General features: G+C 48.5%; 1 protein-coding gene across 2 annotated transcripts; it reads left to right on the forward strand.

Moving 5' to 3' along the window:
- The first annotated feature begins 123 nt into the window (after positions 1–123).
- On the forward strand, positions 124–17674 carry LOC6545813 (tetratricopeptide repeat protein 28). 2 transcript variants are annotated; one of them, XM_001971616.3, is made up of 8 exons: positions 124–301; positions 1182–1271; positions 5433–5624; positions 9777–11846; positions 11913–13080; positions 13143–14820; positions 14882–15651; positions 15722–17674. In XM_001971616.3, exons 3-8 carry the CDS (start codon positions 5481–5483, stop codon positions 17455–17457), a joined length of 7566 nt encoding a protein of 2521 aa, XP_001971652.2. In that variant the 5' UTR covers positions 124–301; positions 1182–1271; positions 5433–5480; the 3' UTR covers positions 17458–17674. The 2 variants fall into 2 exon arrangements, with proteins under 2 accessions (XP_001971652.2, XP_026833003.1); XM_026977202.1 differs by lacking the exon at positions 1182–1271.
- The last annotated feature ends 150 nt before the right edge of the window (positions 17675–17824 follow it).

Here is a 17824-nt window from a genome sequence, read left to right on the forward strand (position 1 = left end):
TTTACTTGCGTAAAATAAATAAAAGCTGTACTTTCTGGGTTGGATATATATTTATAACGTTGCAACGCTCGAGAGTTATTTTCGGTGTATAATACCATCTGGCAACATGCTGATCGTGCAGTGTGCCCAGGTGGCACCACTTGTTATTGGATTTTGTGGCGCCACATAGTTGTGTACCTGTTTTCAAGCCGCTCTCTCTCGATTCGAGCATCGATTTGCTCGCCACAGTTGAATTTTGCATGCGGCTCGTACAACACCTGAACAACAAACGCGGATTCCGTTTCGAGCAACAACAAATACAGTGAGTGTGTGCTAGTGCTCGTGTGTGTGTGTGTGTAGCGGTGGCTGTTGCAAATTTATTGCTCACCAGGCCAACAAGAAAAGCGAAATGTTAGTGCAGTTGCTAAAAAAAGGCGCAGAGTTGACAAAAACTTGGGAGATTTGCGGCAAATGGCCTTTGAACTCGCTTTGAACCACTGGCTTTGACATCTGTTCGCGATCGGGAATTTTCGAAACTCTCTTTCGCACACTGTCGCTCTTTCGCTTTTTCTTGTTCCAGAAAACCAGGCCAAAACCATTTTCCAACCGAATTTTTTCAATTGTGCACTTGTGGCTGTTGGTACATTTTTTCCGATACGTTCTCGCTTTGGTGCATTCCTAAGTAAATGCTACTAATAACAAGAGAAAAAAAGGAAGGCAATCCGAAGATTGGCCGAAGAGGTGAAAAAAGTTGCCTGACTTGTTTGACCCGCGTTTGTGTTCCAGTGTGTGTGTGTGTGAGTGTGTGAGAGAGTGCGACTTCTCCTTCTGCTTTTTCCTCTTCTTCGGATTCTTGATGTTGGCCAAGCCGTATTCTACATAAATTACTAACCAAAATGACACCAAAGAGCCACACAAATGTATTTTTAATTTATGCAACCTCTGCTAAGCTGCATAAATCTGTAAAGTTATGTAATTTGCAACCAAAGGTTGCGAAAAATAAGCAAATAACGGTTGCATTTATGAGCCATTAATCATTTTGAGTGCAAAACTTTTTAATACCGTTCGTTACTCATTATTATTGACCTATTACGAACTTAATCGTAGAAAATCGCCATCAAGTTTGCTCTAATTTCGTATAATTACAATTTTATGAGCCACATTTTCACCCATTACATTAATTCAATTTAATTCTGCGGCAGCCTGTGATAAAACAAAGCGAGAAACAATAAAAAGGGGAACAGAGAGTGGAGAACAAAGCAGAGATTTCCAGTCTCCAGCCACATTCCATGGTGAGCATGAATCCCCATAAATTCCCAAAGAAAGTCAACCGAAAATGCTTAAACTTGAAATTTATGTGACAATGGCATTAGGAATTCGTATCTCCAGCACGAAATAATTATATTAGATTTTATTTTCATTTAATAATTTGCATAATTGGGGCCTCGTTTGGATCGCTGTGGGGTACCTTGGAATCTTCCTCTTCGCGGTGGGTCGTGCAGTCGGTCTAACGGTGCCGTGTAGGGGTTACTTTTTGGTCGGATTTTACTACAATGACTTTCAACATGCATCGTAGCACGATACCATAAAAAATAATGATGCTCAGCGTATTTAGTTATCGAGCTACATATTGAAGCTTAATTAGCTTTTCAGTGTAAGCATATATTTTAGCACCACTTTTCATCTTATAATTATTAGAAAAATGACCCAATGAAATAGTGGTACTTATTTTAGGGGGAAATCTTCGAAAGCTTAAAAGACTTAGCACACGAGCAATATGCACTTACTATCAACCATTTATTGTAAATCCTGTAAATGTATGTAAAATATTGTAGTAATTAAATAATTTTTTTAGTGGTTTTAATACAGCCTAGATATTTGCTCCCAAATTCTTATTTCAAATCAAGGCCAAGTCAATTAAAAATACCTTATACTACTTATTCTATACAACACAGAACAATGCTGAAAGTATTTTCCATACCATTTCATTGAAGTGGAATTCCAAGGAAAAGCAAAAGACTTAGGACAGGAACTTGCACTGGGTGGGCTGAGTTGCCCGTAGAGTGGTAATGGGGCTAACGATGTCCCAATGCCGGGAAGGAAGAGGAAGAGCCGGCCACTTTCCAGTCGAACTCGGTGCGCTTTAGTCTAATGATGTCAATTACATCGTGCCCGTCGCATTTGCGGGCAACAAATGCATGCCGTGCTTATAAGGCGGCAACAATGCGGCTTGCCACAGAAACAACTGCAACTGCAACAAGTGGCTGCGACTTTGGCTTCATTAAAATTGCATTTCGTTTGGCCTGCCTGCATCTTTCTTCTTTCGTCCGCCTTGTTTCCTTTTTCTATTCAATGCTGTTTTCATGTTGTTGCAACTGGAAAATATGTATCTGCACTGGTGTGTTTCCTTGCCAGCCAGCAATTTTAATGAGTTTTTCAGAAATTGTACAGCATGCCAGTTACGGCTGCGAAAACGCTAGGCCTACGAAACAAAAAACATAAACACCTTTTAGACGCAACACATCTCATGTTGTGTGATTAATTTTGTTGCCGATTTGTCCGTTAACAAGTGTCCAATGTGTGGAAAAAGACGCGGCCATTTAGGGGGAAAGTGACAACGATCAAAACCCTGGGAAATTGTATTAGGTACACTTTTTGGTTTTTAGGAAAATTGCTGTAAGTAAGAAAATAATTTACAAATAGTTTTTATGATTTTATTATGGTTACCATAGACAAATGACTAAAAGTAAGAAATTTTTGATTTATTGAAAATATATTATGTTTATTCCCTATACTTGTGATAAGTATATATTTTATATATATTTATGCACAAAGGCATCCCACCAAGTGCACTTAATCGCAAAATGTAGTAAACATAATAATTTATGACTCAATTTCTGCACTGAGAACGCTCCAAATATATGTTTCACCCTTTTCGGACAAAGGAAAAGCATCGAAAAAAAAATCTTAACCAAAATCGGTGCTGTCACGCCCACGTTTCATGCTCGAGGGTTTAATGGGACAGAACCTGGGGAAGGGACAGGACTGAGGCCTCTTTACGCCCAATTTGTCACACATTTCAACAGGTTACGAGATGGCTGAATCGAAGGAGGGGCATTGGGATGCAGTTGGAGCCGGAGCAGGGGCATTATCATCAAAAACCGACCGAAGAAGACGTTGACGATCACGATGACGATGAACGCAGTCTGGCAGGAGACCCTTAACACGGATCAGTATATGGGTCTGGGTAGGCGTTGTGGTGTGGAATATTTTGGGGCATACCTGGCGGGTCTCATGAAGCGTGAGGAATTTCTCCGATGCCCTCCTTCTCCTTCCCCTCGTTCCGTTCCGTTCCAGTGCCTGATCGATTTCGTTGGTGCTGTTCCTTGTTGTCCTTTCTAAGTGAAAAATTATGCAAAAATGTTTCACTTTAATAGCGGAAATCATTTATAGAAGTTGTAATAAAGTCGCAGCATACCCGCTACCTCCTCTGAACCATCTGAACCATTGGTGGTCATGTTATTTTTTTCGGTTGATGCCGAGGAGTGCTCCTTTTCATCCGTGTTGCTGTTTCCATGATGCCCAGGGCTGAGTTTTGTGCTCGTTAAACGACCGCCAACGTAGCCAAATGCAAGACTGTTGCAACACTTTGTTACTGTGACAGTGGCTTGGGCAGAAAGAGGGGTGAAGGTGTAGTTGATGCTGGCCCCTCCAAAGGAGCCTGAGTTAAGGCAAATTTAGTCAACGCTAATGACCTGACAAAAGCAATTCAAAGCGATTCTTGTTGGTGGTGCTGTTGTGGTGTGGCATTTGTTGACTTTTGGCGCAAATAAACTGTAAGGGTTCATTAGCTGCAAAAAGAGATTAAATACTACGCTTTACTCCTTGTTTGGAGCTATACAAACGGATACCCAATACCAATGAAATTTTTGAAGAAATTGGTTCCACTCTATGATTTTGCGTTAGTTAAAAAGACGAAATATTAACTGAAAAGCATCACAGCATATACATTTTTTTTAAGTGCTAAGCAAACAACAACTTTCTATGACTTTATTTCCACGCAACTCAAAAAAAAGCACAAAAGACTTAAGGCACAAACTTGTCGTTTTGCAAGCAACAAAGTAACAGAAAACATAATCGAAAGCGAAAAAATCGCCCATTCCGAACCCTAGGTATCATAATCCAACTTAAACAGAAAAACTGAAACACTGGCACATAAAAAGCTGCCACCAAGTACAATTATAAAACCATTAAGGCATCTAAATTATCTCATTTGCTATGAAACCGGACATCATAACCGGGCATTAAAAACCAGCAAAAGCTCGCAACCGCAGAAACGAATGATAATTGTGCCAAAAAAAAAAGAAAAAAGAAATGGCGAACAGCCAAAGTAATAAGTAATAAAAGCGAACTGTTGAAAGTGCCGCCACATAGACGCTGACCAATTGATAAGCGCTTTATGACAAGCACCTGAATGCATTACGGTTTATGCCATTTTTATGTGGGCCGTTTTGCCGACGATAGCAGCGAATTGAGAGCACAGCAATGGCCATAAAAATATAGAAGAGCGGACAATAATTGCCGGTGATCAGTGCATTGTGCACTCAATAAAATTTGATTGTAGAAATTCCCAAACCGCGACTCACTCATTAGAATTCCATGCGAGTTGCGATGAATAATCAATTCAGCAGGGGGAACGCACCTTTCCAGGGATTCATGGATCCATGGTGACTGCGGTTTTCCTAGGCCTGTCACTCAAGTCAAGTCACTCTTGTTACAAGGCCTAACATTTCAATTAGGGCCGTGTATATGTGCATCTGTGTACCTATGGCTTCTGGCCACCAATGGAAGCCCATTAAAAGACGCAACGCACTATTGCCGCATCGAATCGCATCTCCTCGGGTTCTGGGAGCTTCCGCCTATGAAGAGCGCATTAATTGATTTCGGTGATTTTTAATTGCAGCCTCCTGTTTGCTTTTCGCAACTTTCTCTCTAGAAGGCGAGCCAATTAAATGATAACAAATTCGAAGGGAAGAGGCGGGTTTTCAATTCCGATCCTGATGATAGGCAGGCGCCGCTGGCAAGTGAATGGCGCAATCAGAATCTCGCAACCCAAAACCGACACCCAAACGAAAAACCAAAGTGGTAACAGAGTTCTCACCGAAGTTGAGGCCACTGTGCGCACGGCTTGTCTGTTTTTTGTGAGGGGGAAGTTGGGGGAAGGGGGTCTGGGTATCGCACAAATTTATGGCCACATTCAATTGTCAAGTTTATGTGACTGCGGCTGAGGATCGGCCAATATTTGCATAAGAGGCGTCCCTTGATTCCCTAGAATTCCCCGGCATTTGAAAGTCTCTTTGTCAGGGGCTTTTGCTTTTTGTTCGATTTATTTTCTGTATTTATATAAGCTGCTCTATAAACAAAAACACCATCTACTCCTCTTTTGTTTGCAGAGATACGAAGATCAGAGGGCGCCCTAATGATTCCTCGCTGGCACACAAATGACGAATTATGAGAACATTATAAATTTGCCATTAAACTTTAATGCAAATAATCACGCCGCTAGTAATAATGAGAACAATGCCAAAATTGCCATCGTTGGCGAGCAGCTGCTGAATAAGATGTCGCAGCGGGATTTCTCCGAGGTAAGTCGAAAGGCGAAAGGAAATCGTATTATTGTTTAATTATTGTGTTGTACTGTGGCCGCACCGACCACCTCAGCACCTCCCCTTACCCCAACTATTGAAAAACATGTTTGCCAGCCATGTATTTCCAGTTTGCAGTTCAAACACCATGACAATTATTTATGGCCTTCAAAAGTATAAAACTTAATCAGGCATTACGCTCGCCGAAAACTTTTTCAACAAAGAGATGAGATGAGGCAGTGGAAATGAATAAGAAAAAAGCGAGTCTGTGCTCTTTGTACAGGAAAAAAACAATCAGGGGCAATAATCAAAATGATGTCAAAATGATTTCAATGTTGATTAACTCAGCGGCAAGACTACAAAAGGGCTTAGCTACAAGGGCCAAATTAAACAAAAGCCCAGCCGAGCGGGGAGATAAAAATGCCAAAACGCAAAACCTCAAGCGATTGCGAATGGGTCTGACACTGACTCCGACTCCGACTCCGACTCCTCTGACCCTGACTCCTGTTCCCTGGGCCCTTTCATCATATTCCGCGCTGTCATGTCATGGGCAAGAACAAAAAAAGATCCAACAACTTGAGGAACAGACGACAACGTCAACGATGTTGGATAAGTTTCAGACTCTGTCTCTGCGACGGACCAGTCCAGAATTCGGAATCCAGGGATCAGGGAGTCGGAGTGAGCGAGTCCCCAGCATCCACCATCCAGGTCCAGACCCCTGCGGTCTGTCTCGCCGTCTGACTGACTGACTGACTGGCATTCGAGTGTCCCTTTTCGCCAGCTAGACGGACGATAGGAAGTAACCATTCCCCAACCCATTCCCATAACCCCCAATCCCGTTCCCCACAGATTCTGCAATCAGAGAAGCGTGGCCAGGAATTTAATGTTGGTGGGCAGCGAGGTGGGGGAATCAGCAGCTAAATGAGTGCATAAATTCCAGACTAATGTCAATTTCGATTAAGTCTAAACAGACAAATATTTAAAGGTTACCCTGTGATGATCATATAAAATAAATTCTTCAGTTTATATTCGCTTTTATTCCTCCATAATAATTTAATATGTGCAACTCATTCTTAATATACTTTTATATTTGTTTTATAATTATGTTTAAATGAAGTTAGTAAATTTATGTACTCTGGTGAAAGCCGCATCCTTTGAGACTATTAAGTGGCAGATAATCTACATTAAGTTATAATAATTAAAGTTTAATGCCTGGATTTAATTTCTTAGAGGCCCACTTCCTGCCTACGCTGCAATGGGATAATCGGAGATTAGGCGCGGTTCTTAAAGAGGAAGAGATGCAGAGGAGCTCAACCCGCAGCTAATTATTTTATTACGCGTTAAATTGCAACAAAATTCTCGAGTTGAGCGCAAAACATGCCAATGTGCGCCACAAGCAATCGTGAAATTGTTTGCATTCCAATGCGGCTGACTTTATCGATGCTCCAGCCTCTGGGGCTAACACACATATACCCACCCAACCGTATACATATATGGACCAAAAGCAACTTGGCCAACACATACTAGTCCGTTTGGTTCCAGGCGGCAGCCCGAGTGCATCTATGGGTGCCACTTTTTGTCTTACTGAGCGCTCACTTTATTTATCCATTTTTTCTGCTCTTTTTGCTTTGGCTGCTGGGCGGACAGCCAGGAAAACGGCGACCAGTTCTCGAATCGCAGGTTTTTCTCTTGCATTCCTGAATTCCAACCGCCGACTTCCTTTCTCTACCCGCTTTTCTCCCTTTCTCATTGCATAAAATTCTTGTCCGTCTTTGACTATTTTCTAAAATGCTGCTGTTGGTTGGCTGAAGTTGCTGCTGCAGTTGCTGCTGCAGTTGCTGTTGGCCATGTTGGTGCGGCAACTGCAACTGCAACTGCTGCTGCCAATTTAGCTGGAATTGGCGAGGCTAGATAGCCAGACTATCACTTTACATGACTTCTCTATGTGCCATTTGGGCGCCAATTCCTAAATTGACATACAGCACGGTGTGCAACAAAAACAGAGCGAAAGGGCAGAATATCCAGAAAAAGATCCACTGAGATTTTGTACCCTCTGAAAAGGAAAGAAAGGTAGTTAATTAGGAGATACAAATACAGAAAAGTGCCTCTAGTGATCTTGTTACTGATCCGGAGTTTATCCAGCAAGGGAATATAAGAAAGCGGTAGCCAGTTACTTAAAAGAAACTTGGTTCATTAGATAACCCGTTTTATGTGCTAGGATGCTTTCACGAATTTTTAGTTAATTTGAACGTAGGCTTAAGCCTTAACATAAGAGATAAAACATAGTAAGCACTTGCTCCAAGGGAATACTTACTTTAAGTAATGTCTACCATCTGTCATCGCTGGATCACGGAAAACTCATTCTGCTGCAGCATTCCCACAGTCTGAGCTTATCCCTATCCTAAGCCATCGACATTCCGGCTCGAGTTCGGCCTAACTCTCTCGGACTGACTGCTATTACTATTATTATTTTAGTCAAAGTGATAACATCTGCTAATGCCATTCCGTCTGAATTCCCAGAGCGGCGCTCCCTACCGCCGGAGATCTTCTTCGTTGGCCATTTGGAGGGCATGCTCCTCTCTGTGCGTGTTATTTGACTTTGACCATTGGCAGCAGACCCGCCGTATCATGTCTGCGAGATCTACTCGGCTAGCACCGCCAACGCTCTGAAGATGAAGAGTCCAATTTCTGTTTGGATACCCTTTGCAAAGGGAGCTTCAGCTAACTCAGTTAGTCCCTCGCCAACTTCTGACTTCATTTTTGGTTAGTTGGAGATTCGTAAAACATATGTGCACACTTCACTTTCAAAGAGATTAGGGTATTTACCAATTCAGTTTCCGGACGCTTTCCTTTTTTCGGTGTTTTAATTTTTTAGTTTTTTTGGAAACGCCCTCTTCATTTGGGCCTTATCGCTGCGGCCAAGTCCGTTTTGGCCGGCTTTTATAGGCAGCAAAAAACGAAAAATTGCGTTCTGCATCTGTCAGACACTTTGTAGCTGGCTGATTTATTCGGAGCTCGGAGAGGTCTCGGCCAGAAGGCCAATCTAGGCAAGGTATCCGTCGAGACTCACGCCTCGCCAGCTGGCCACGTTTCCTATCAAGGACTGACCAACTGGGACTCGGTCGCCGTTTCAGCGCTGGCCTAATGCATTTGCATACTCATTGCATTTAATTGCTTCAAAAAATATGTAAAAATTTCCACGTCGTTGTCACGGTCTCGTCTCTCAACGTCCCGGCTATGTGGATGTGGATGTGGCCGTGACCATGGCCATCGGTGGCCCATGCCAAAAAAGGCCACAGCTCCACAGCTACTCAGCTAGTAAGCTACTGATTCACCAGCAGCATAGTCGTGGCTCTGTTCAGCTCAGTTCAGTTCTTGGGCCACGAATTCGTGGAATTGCTTCCGCATTTGAAGGCCTGGCCAGCCAACAGGATCGGGAGCTGGAAGCTGGGAGCTGCGAGCAGTGCGAGCTGTGAACAGCAGTTGGCCGGGAAACGTGACTCGGTGGCGGCATACCTGTGTTCCGAGGGCAGGCGACTTGACTTGGCCGCCAAGCTGGTGCGTCGGCATTTAACATAATTACAACCCACTGACGACCGCACTGTGGGCCAGCCAGTAGGGGTTTACCTGGAAATAAAGGTTAGGGATTAGGCACATTGGATAAGAAATAAAACAAGGCAGGGTAATTTAAAAATCATTAAACTTCTTCCACCTTGTTCTTCGAGCCAAAATATATTGGCATCGTCACTACGTGGACTGCCGTTCAAAGTGTTTCAGTTTCAAGAATCATTAGTTTTCTACTCTAAAAAAATGCAACTCCAGCCCACTGTACTTCCCAATAACAGCGGCAGATGTGCAATCATACAGACTCTTCCCTCAATTCTGCAAATCCCCACCTGGCACTCCGTGCACCGCCTGCTCCTCCACTTTTGTACAGTTGTGTTTATTGCTCTACTTAGGCCATCGCATTGTGGAATGCTCCTCATCCCAGTAATTTGGCCATAATCAATGCTAACTCTAATCGGCTGGCTACACATAGAGAAAATATCAACTGATGCGGTCTTTTCAGAGCAAAGCCATCTGTGACCCATTTATAAATGTTATTATCATTTACATTTACTTATACTCACTTGGAATCTATTTAATCCGCAGAATGAGCCGGAATGCACGCCGGAGTTGCCCGCTGCAAACCGCGCCCTCTTCCTGGAAAAGGTGCGTCAATCGAATGCCGCCTGCCAGAGCGGCGACTTTGCTACGGCCGTACTGCTCTACACGGATGCACTGCAGCTGGATCCGGGCAACCACATCCTGTACAGCAATCGTTCGGCTGCGTTGCTGAAACAGGGGCAATTTACGGCCGCATTGCAGGATGCGACACAGGCGAGGGATTTGTGTCCGCAATGGCCAAAGGCGTACTTCCGCCAGGGCGTGGCACTGCAGTGCCTCGGTCGTTATGGTGAGGCGCTGGCTGCGTTTGCCTCCGGATTGGCCCAGGAACCGAGCAACAAGCAGCTGATGGGAGGCCTGGTCGAAGCCTCCTTAAAGAGTCCTTTGCGTGCGGCACTGGAGCCCACGTTGCAGCAATTGCGCACCATGCAATTGCAGGAGTCGCCATTTGTGGTCAGCTCTGTGGTGGGTCAGGAGCTCCTCCAGGCGACACAGTATCCGGCGGCGGTAACTGTTCTGGAGGCTGCTCTTCGCATAGGCAGTTGCTCGCTGAAACTGAGAGGTTCTGTGTTCAGCGCCTTGAGTTCCGCTCACTGGGCCCTAAATCAGTTGGACCAGGCTATTGGCTATATGCAGCAGGATCTGGCGGTGGCCAAATCCTTGGGAGATACCGCAGGCGAGTGTCGGGCACATGGCAATCTGGGCTCGGCCTACTTTAGTCAAGGAGCCCACAAGGAGGCACTAACAGCGCATCGTTACCAACTCGTCCTGGCGATGAAGTGCAAGGATACGCAGGCGGCAGCGGCAGCCTTGACCTCACTGGGACACGTGTACACGGCTAGCGGAGATTATCCCAATGCCCTGGCCTCCCACAAACAGTGTGTGCAGCTCTTCAAGCAACTGGGAGATCGATTGCAGGAGGCTCGGGAGATTGGCAACGTGGGAGCGGTGTACTTGGCCCTCGGAGAATGTGAAGCCGCCTTGGACTGCCATTCGCAGCACCTAAGATTGGCACGCAAGTTGCACGACCAGGTGGAAGAGGCCAGGGCGTACTCCAATCTGGGCTCTGCTCATCATCAGCGGCGTCAGTTCACCCAGGCGGCAGCCTGTCACGAGCAGGTACTCCGGATTGCTCAAGCTCTAGGGGATCGATCCATGGAGGCGGCTGCCTACGCAGGTTTGGGTCATGCAGCGCGATGTGCCGGTGATGCCAGTGCCTCCAAGAGGTTCCACGAACGCCAGTTGGCCATGGCACTGGCAGCGAGGGATAAACTGGGCGAGGGCAGAGCATGCTCCAATCTCGGTATTGTCTACCAGATGCTTGGTTCCCACGATGCCGCATTGAAGTTGCACCAGGCTCATCTGGGAATTGCCCGATCCCTGGGCGATCGAACGGGCATGGGAAAAGCCTACGGGAACATGGCCAGAATGGCCCACATGGCTGGATCCTACGAGGCGGCAGTGAAGTACCACAAGCAGGAACTGGCCATCAATCAGGCGATGAACGATCGCAGTGCCGAAGCGGCCACACATGGCAATCTCGCGGTAGCCTATCAGGCACTGGGAGCCCATGATGCAGCCTTGACTCACTATCGAGCGCATCTTGCCACCGCCAGATCCTTGAAGGATACCGCTGGTGAGGCATGTGCCCTGCTTAACCTGGGCAACTGCCTGAGTGGAAGACAGGAGTATGAGGAGGCGGTGCCTCACTACGAGAGTTACCTGATGCTCGCCCAGGAACTGGGTGACGTGGCCGCCGAGGGTAAGGCGTGTCATCTACTCGGCTACGCCCACTTCTCGCTGGGGAATTATCGGGCTGCTGTGAGATACTACGACCAGGATCTGGCCCTGGCCAAGGATGCCCAGCATCGACCGAACATGGGCAGGGCCTACTGCAATCTAGGACTCGCTCATCTGGCCCTGGGGCACACTGCTGCCGCTTTGGAGTGTCAGCAGCTGTTTCTAGCCGTGGCCCATGCCACCAACCAACTGCCAGCCAAGTTTAGAGCGTTGGGGAATATTGGTGATATCCTCATTCGAACGGGATCATATGAGGTAAAGTACATACTATCTTAAAGTTCCCCTTAAACACCTTTCTCTGATCGTTCTCATCCTTTCTAGGAGGCCATTAAGTTGTATCAACGTCAGTTGGCTTTAGCCAGAGCTGCTGGAGATCGTTCCATGGAAGCAGCTGCCTGTGGAGCTCTGGGATTGGCCCACAGACTGATGCGACGTTGGGACAAGGCATTGGGTCATCACACCCAGGAGTTGACGCTGCGCCAAGAGCTGGGCGACTTGTCCGGGGAATGTCGTGCCCATGGGCACTTGGGAGCCGTGCACATGGCCCTCTGCAGCTGGACAAATGCGGTGAAGTGCTACCAGGAGCAATTGGAGCGCGCCCAGGAGCAAAGGGATGCTGCTGTGGAGGCCCAAGCGCACGGGAATCTAGGCATTGCTCGACTAAACATGGCCCACTATGAGGCAGCCATTGGCTGCCTGGAGGCGCAATTGGGAACCCTGGAACGAGTGTCCCTACCCTCCACTCAAGCAGATCGTGCACGAGCGCTGGGACATTTGGGTGACTGCTATGCCGCACTAGGAGACTATGAGGAGGCGCTGAAGTGTCACGACCGTCAGCTTCAGCTGGCCTTGGGTTTGACCAGCCATCGGGATCAGGAGCGCGCCTATCGAGGATTGGGTCAAGCCAGAAGAGCACTGGGTCAATTGCCCGCCGCTCTTGTTTGTCTCGAGAAACGTCTGGTGGTTGCCCACGAACTGCACAGCCCAGAGATCAAAGCATTAGCCTATGGTGACTTGGGTCACGTCCATGCCGCCCTCGGGAATCATGCCCAGGCTTTGAACTGCCTGGAGCATCAGCGTGAGTTGGCGCAGGGTCTGCAGGATAGAGCTCTGGAATCGGATGCCATGTGTGCCCTTGGGCAGGTGCAACAGCGAATGGGGCAGCATGCGCAAGCATTGGAGCTGCACCGGCAGGATCTGGAGATTTGCACGGAACTCGCTGCCCCCGCCTTACAAGCGAGAGCATTGAGTAATCTTGGATCCGTCCACGAATCCCTGGGCCAGCAGGCAGAAGCACTCAAGTGCTACGAACGGCAATTGGAGTTGAGTACGGATCGCTTGGCAAAGGCGATGGCGTGCCTGGCATTGGGAAGGGTTCACCATCAGCTGGAGCAACACAATCAAGCGGTGGAGTATCTACGGCAAGGATTAGCCAGTGCTCAGACCACGGGAAAGTCAGAGGAGGAAGCCAAGATAAGACATCAATTAGGTAAGTGGCAAATACAAGTGATTTATGATCATTTTTAACCTATCTCTGGATTTCCCCTGCAGGTCTTGCTCTTCGATCCTCTGGCGATTCCGAAGGAGCCCACATTCAACTAGAGACTGCCGCCCAACTGCTGGAGTCCGTGCGCCATGAACAGCGAAGTCCGGAGACGCGGCAGGCGTTGTACGATCTACAGACCAGTTGCTATCAACTGCTTCAGGTTCTCCTAGTGGCACTGAATCGCAATGAGGATGCCCTGGTAGCCGCCGAGCGATGCAAGGCGCGCGGCGGAGCAGATGCCGTGAGCGGAGAGGGCTCGAAGGTTCCGTTGGCCGACAGCGAGTCCATTCAAGAGACGGTGGACCGTGGTCGCACGACCGTACTTTACTACAGCTTGGCTGGGGATCAGCTCTTCTCCTGGCTGCTGGAACCACATGTTGGCATTGTACGCTTCTATGCAGCCAAGATCGATGCCCATAGCCTACAGCTTCCTTTGTCCCTCAGTGAGGAAGAAGAGGAGGAGGAAGAACTGGAGATGGAGAGGGAACTCAAGATAAACAGGGATCAGAGTCAGGAGCAGGCTGAGGGGACATCCAATAAGGCAAATCGATTGCTGGAACGCTATATGAGCTTGGTAAGGGATAATCTGGGTGTGAACTCCCAGAGTCTCCTTCACGAAGGCGACGGCAGTGGATGGCGTGCCAGCACGGAACAACTGCTGGAGGATCTGCCTGGAGCTGGAGGTTCCGGCGGAGGAGGCTTTCTTCGCATGGTTAGCCGCAATCAACTGCTCAACTCCTCGAACTACTCGTTGAGTTCGCTTTTCTCGGTGGGATCGGTCGGTGGCTCAGTGGCCAGCCTACAAGGCTCTACGAGATCCGTTGGCAGTCGCAGTTCCCGGAGAGCTCCCGGCTTGCCGGTCTGGCGAGGACCGTCCTGCCTGCACATCCTGTACAATCTTCTTTTAGCGCCATTCGATGATCTTTTGCCAGCTGGAGAAGCAGATGCCAACCGACAGGGAAGAAGGGAGTTGGTCCTGATACTAGATAGTTCGCTATATCTGGTTCCATTTGCCATTTTGAGAGCAGCTCAAGAGGATGGTGAATACTTGTGTGAGAGATGTGCAATTCTTACAGCTCCCTCACTGCAATCTATGCGCAGTCGTCCGAGGATCAGACGGGATCGAGCTCGTCCACCCAAGGCTCTTGTGGTTGGAGGACCGCGTATCCCAGCCAATCTCGCCGAACTGTGGGGCTGGGCTGGAGCAGAATCGCCTGCAGCCTTGCAGGAGGCTGCCATGGTGGCTGATATGCTGCAGGCCACCGCACTGGCCGGTTCCAATGCCACCAAGGAATCGGTGCTGGCGGAGCTTCCCTCCGCCGAGTGCGTCCACTTTGCGGCGAACATCAGCTGGCAGTTGGGAGCAGTGGTCTTGAGTCCCGGCGATGTGGTTACGGCTGAACAGCCGGAGCAAAAGGAGCCGCACGAGCCCCAAATGACTGATTTTACCTTGGCAGCTGGAGAGTTGCGACAACTGCGTTTGAGTGCCCGTCTGGTGGTGCTGAGTTCATATCACTCCGTGGAACCCATCACCGGAAACGGGGTGGCACAACTGGCGGGCGGTTGGCTTTTAGCCGGAGCCGGAGTCGTGCTTATTTCGCTTTGGCCCGTTCCGGAAACAGCGGCCAAGATTCTACTCCGCGCCTTCTACTCCGCCCTGTTGCAGGGTGCCCGAGCAGCCCGGTAAGTAATTATCCTATTTCACAACTAGAATTGATATACTAATGACTTTCATTTGTTTCAGCGCCCTGGCAGAAGCCATGCAAACTGTGCAGCACACCAAGCACTTTGCCCATCCGGCTAACTGGGCCGGATTTCTACTGGTGGGCAGCAATATCAGGCTATCGAACAAGGTGGCCATGGGCCATGCCCTTTGCGAACTCCTCCGAACTCCAGAGCGTTGTCGAGATGCGCTGCGCGTCTGCCTGCATCTGGTGGAAAAGAGCTTGCAGCGGATTCACCGCGGCCAGAAGAACGCCATGTACACCACTCAGCAGAGCATTGAGAATAAGGCTGGACCGGTGGCCGGCTGGAAGGATCTGCTGATGGCAGTGGGCTTCCGCGTGGAGCCGGCCGCTAATGGGATTCCGGCCAGCGTTTTCTTTCCCCAAGCTGATCCCGAGGAACGACTGGCCCAGTGCTCAGCCAGCCTCCAGGCTCTTCTTGCCCTGACTCCGGCTACGCTCCAAGCTCTGGGCAAATTGGTCCATGTGAATAGTGCCGAGTATGCGGGCGACATCATTGCAGTGGTGCGAAATATCCTGGCCCAGTTTCCGGGTTCCAACCCCGCCACCAGTTCGAGTTCCACCAAATCGGATGTCATTGCCGAGACGTGCTTTATTGAAATGCCGCTAAGTGTAAGACTCTGGAGGGTAGCCGGGTGCCACGAACTGCTCGCCTCCGTGGGCTTTGATCTTACGGAGGTGGGTGCGGACCAAGTGATCCTGCGCACCGGAAAACAGGCCAACCGTCGGCAGTGTCAATTTGTCCTGCAGGCACTCCTCGCCTTGTTTGGTAAGTAATGCTGCATCTGGTTACCCATTGACTATAATGATGATAATCTGATGTGATTTCTCCACTTTAGACACCCGGGAGGCGCCCAAAAACCTGGGATTGGATCGAGACTCTGATCACAGCAGCAGCTGTGAGTCACTGGCAGAACCGGAAATGGACGTAGCTACAATTCCACCTACGGCCAGCAGCACTCCCTCCGTAAATGGAGGTAACAAGGCACCACTGCCATTGCATCCACGCAGTGCCTTTATCTCATATGTACGACGTCGTGGGGAACCAGATGGCGGACGAACTGATGCCATTGGCGGTGCAGGAAGTGGCGCATTGGATTCCAGTCTGGCCAACACCACCGACAGTGAACATTCCCTGTCGGATGGCTATGTCACTCAACCTGGCTTTGGTTTATCCAATCCTCGACTTGGCTATGCCAGCATGCGTGCTCCGGTGCGAGTTTCCCGACCTGGTGGAGGTGGCGAGAGCGATGCAGCCTTCACTCCCAGTCCACCAGTGACCGATCCGAGCCTATCACTGGCGCTGGCTCATCAGACACGCATTAGAAGTCTCTACTCCCAAACGAGTTCAGCAGCAATAGTTCCTCCAGCATCCACGGCTCTCAATAGAAGACCGGATAGTTCCAGCTCGGCCAGCAGCACCACTGATTGGGAGGGATCCGGACATGCTACCGTACTCAGACGTGGAGTTAGTGCAGCAATACCCCAGCAGCAGCCACCACTACCGCCTCCACGCCCACCAACCTTCCACAATTTGAGCGTGGGTGCAGGTGGACGCAGCAAACCCAAGATTAAATTGGGAAGTGCTCAGAGCTCTCTGGCTGCGCGGGTCAACAAAGAGCATGCTCTCTTTATGGACCGGCTGAGTGTAAGGACGGAATTAAGTGCACCTGGAAGTGGAAATGCCATGACCAGTGGATCTGCTGCAAGAAAACCCCTTGCTCTGCCCGAGGAGGAGGACGTTTCCAATGTTGTCTTCAATCCATCCAGCTTGTATTTTTCGCAGACAGACTCTGATCTGCTGAACGAACCGAAGCAGGAAGAGACTCCTCCCCCTTCCAAGTCAAGCACCAAGAGCCTGCAGGACAGCATGATGCGGCACATGAACCGCGAACTGACTCCAAGCATATCGGAAATGTATCACGACCGAAATGTGGGCTTAGGACTGGCTCCACCTCTTTCCAAGCTTCTGTTGAGTCCCAACTACGAGGAGCAGGAGGTGGTGTCCATAACTGAGGCCTGTCCACAGTCGGGTGCTAATCTCAAGACTCTGGTGGACGCTGTCAGCGAGTTGGAGCTGAGTGGCAGCTCATCCGGAGCCACCATGCCCACGGTGGTGGGTGGAGGAGCCAATGAAGTAGAGGTCGCCTCGGCTACGTCCGTAGAAAACACGTGCTCCATTTGTGGTGAGCCCGCCGACGTCATCTGTCGCTGCAAGGCGGTCACCATTCAGAAGAAGAGCATCCTAAAGCCCTGGCTTAGCAATGTGCCGGATAGCAGTTTGGTGCAGGCCAGCGAACTGACCACAGCCGATATATTGGAGCGTCGTCTAGAGATTCACACGGCCACAAGTTCCGAGCTCCGCTCAGGAGCTCCATACTCCGTCGATCTTTCTCGACGCGATGAAGGCGATGGCCGATCGGTAGCCGATTCTCAATGCAGCAGCAACTACAAACGAGTTTTGGCCAGTGCCTCCGGAGGAGCCCTTAGCCTGGCAGGCATTGGAAAAGGAAGCGAGGCGGAAGCGCAGAGTGCTTCCTCGGGAGCAACGGTCTCATCTGCTCGCCTTGTCTAGACCTACTCTATCCCTCGTTGTTTTCAATTACTAAACATATTTATTTCTTTCATAGTCTTCATTAAACTGATATTACGCATATCTATATTCATAACCAAGCCACTGATTAAAATTTATTCAATTATTTTTGTAAGTCTATATTAAGAGCCACCTAAGTTAATAGGATTTATAGAATATGACTTAGCAAAAATAAACTGTTATACTGAATATCTGCAAATGAAAATGTTGTTTTATTTTAATATTATTAATAATGCTGAAAAGAATTCCGCTTCAATCATTTTTTGATATCCCACTTAGTAACCTTTTCCATGAAATTTCTTGAACGAAAACAAATTTACCGCCGCGTGTGAAAGCAGAGAATGTTTTC

This window comes from Drosophila erecta, unplaced genomic scaffold, assembly GCF_003286155.1.
Source record: "Drosophila erecta strain 14021-0224.00,06,07 unplaced genomic scaffold, DereRS2 tig00000021-arrow-pilon, whole genome shotgun sequence".
Lineage (NCBI taxonomy): Eukaryota > Metazoa > Arthropoda > Insecta > Diptera > Drosophilidae > Drosophila > Drosophila erecta.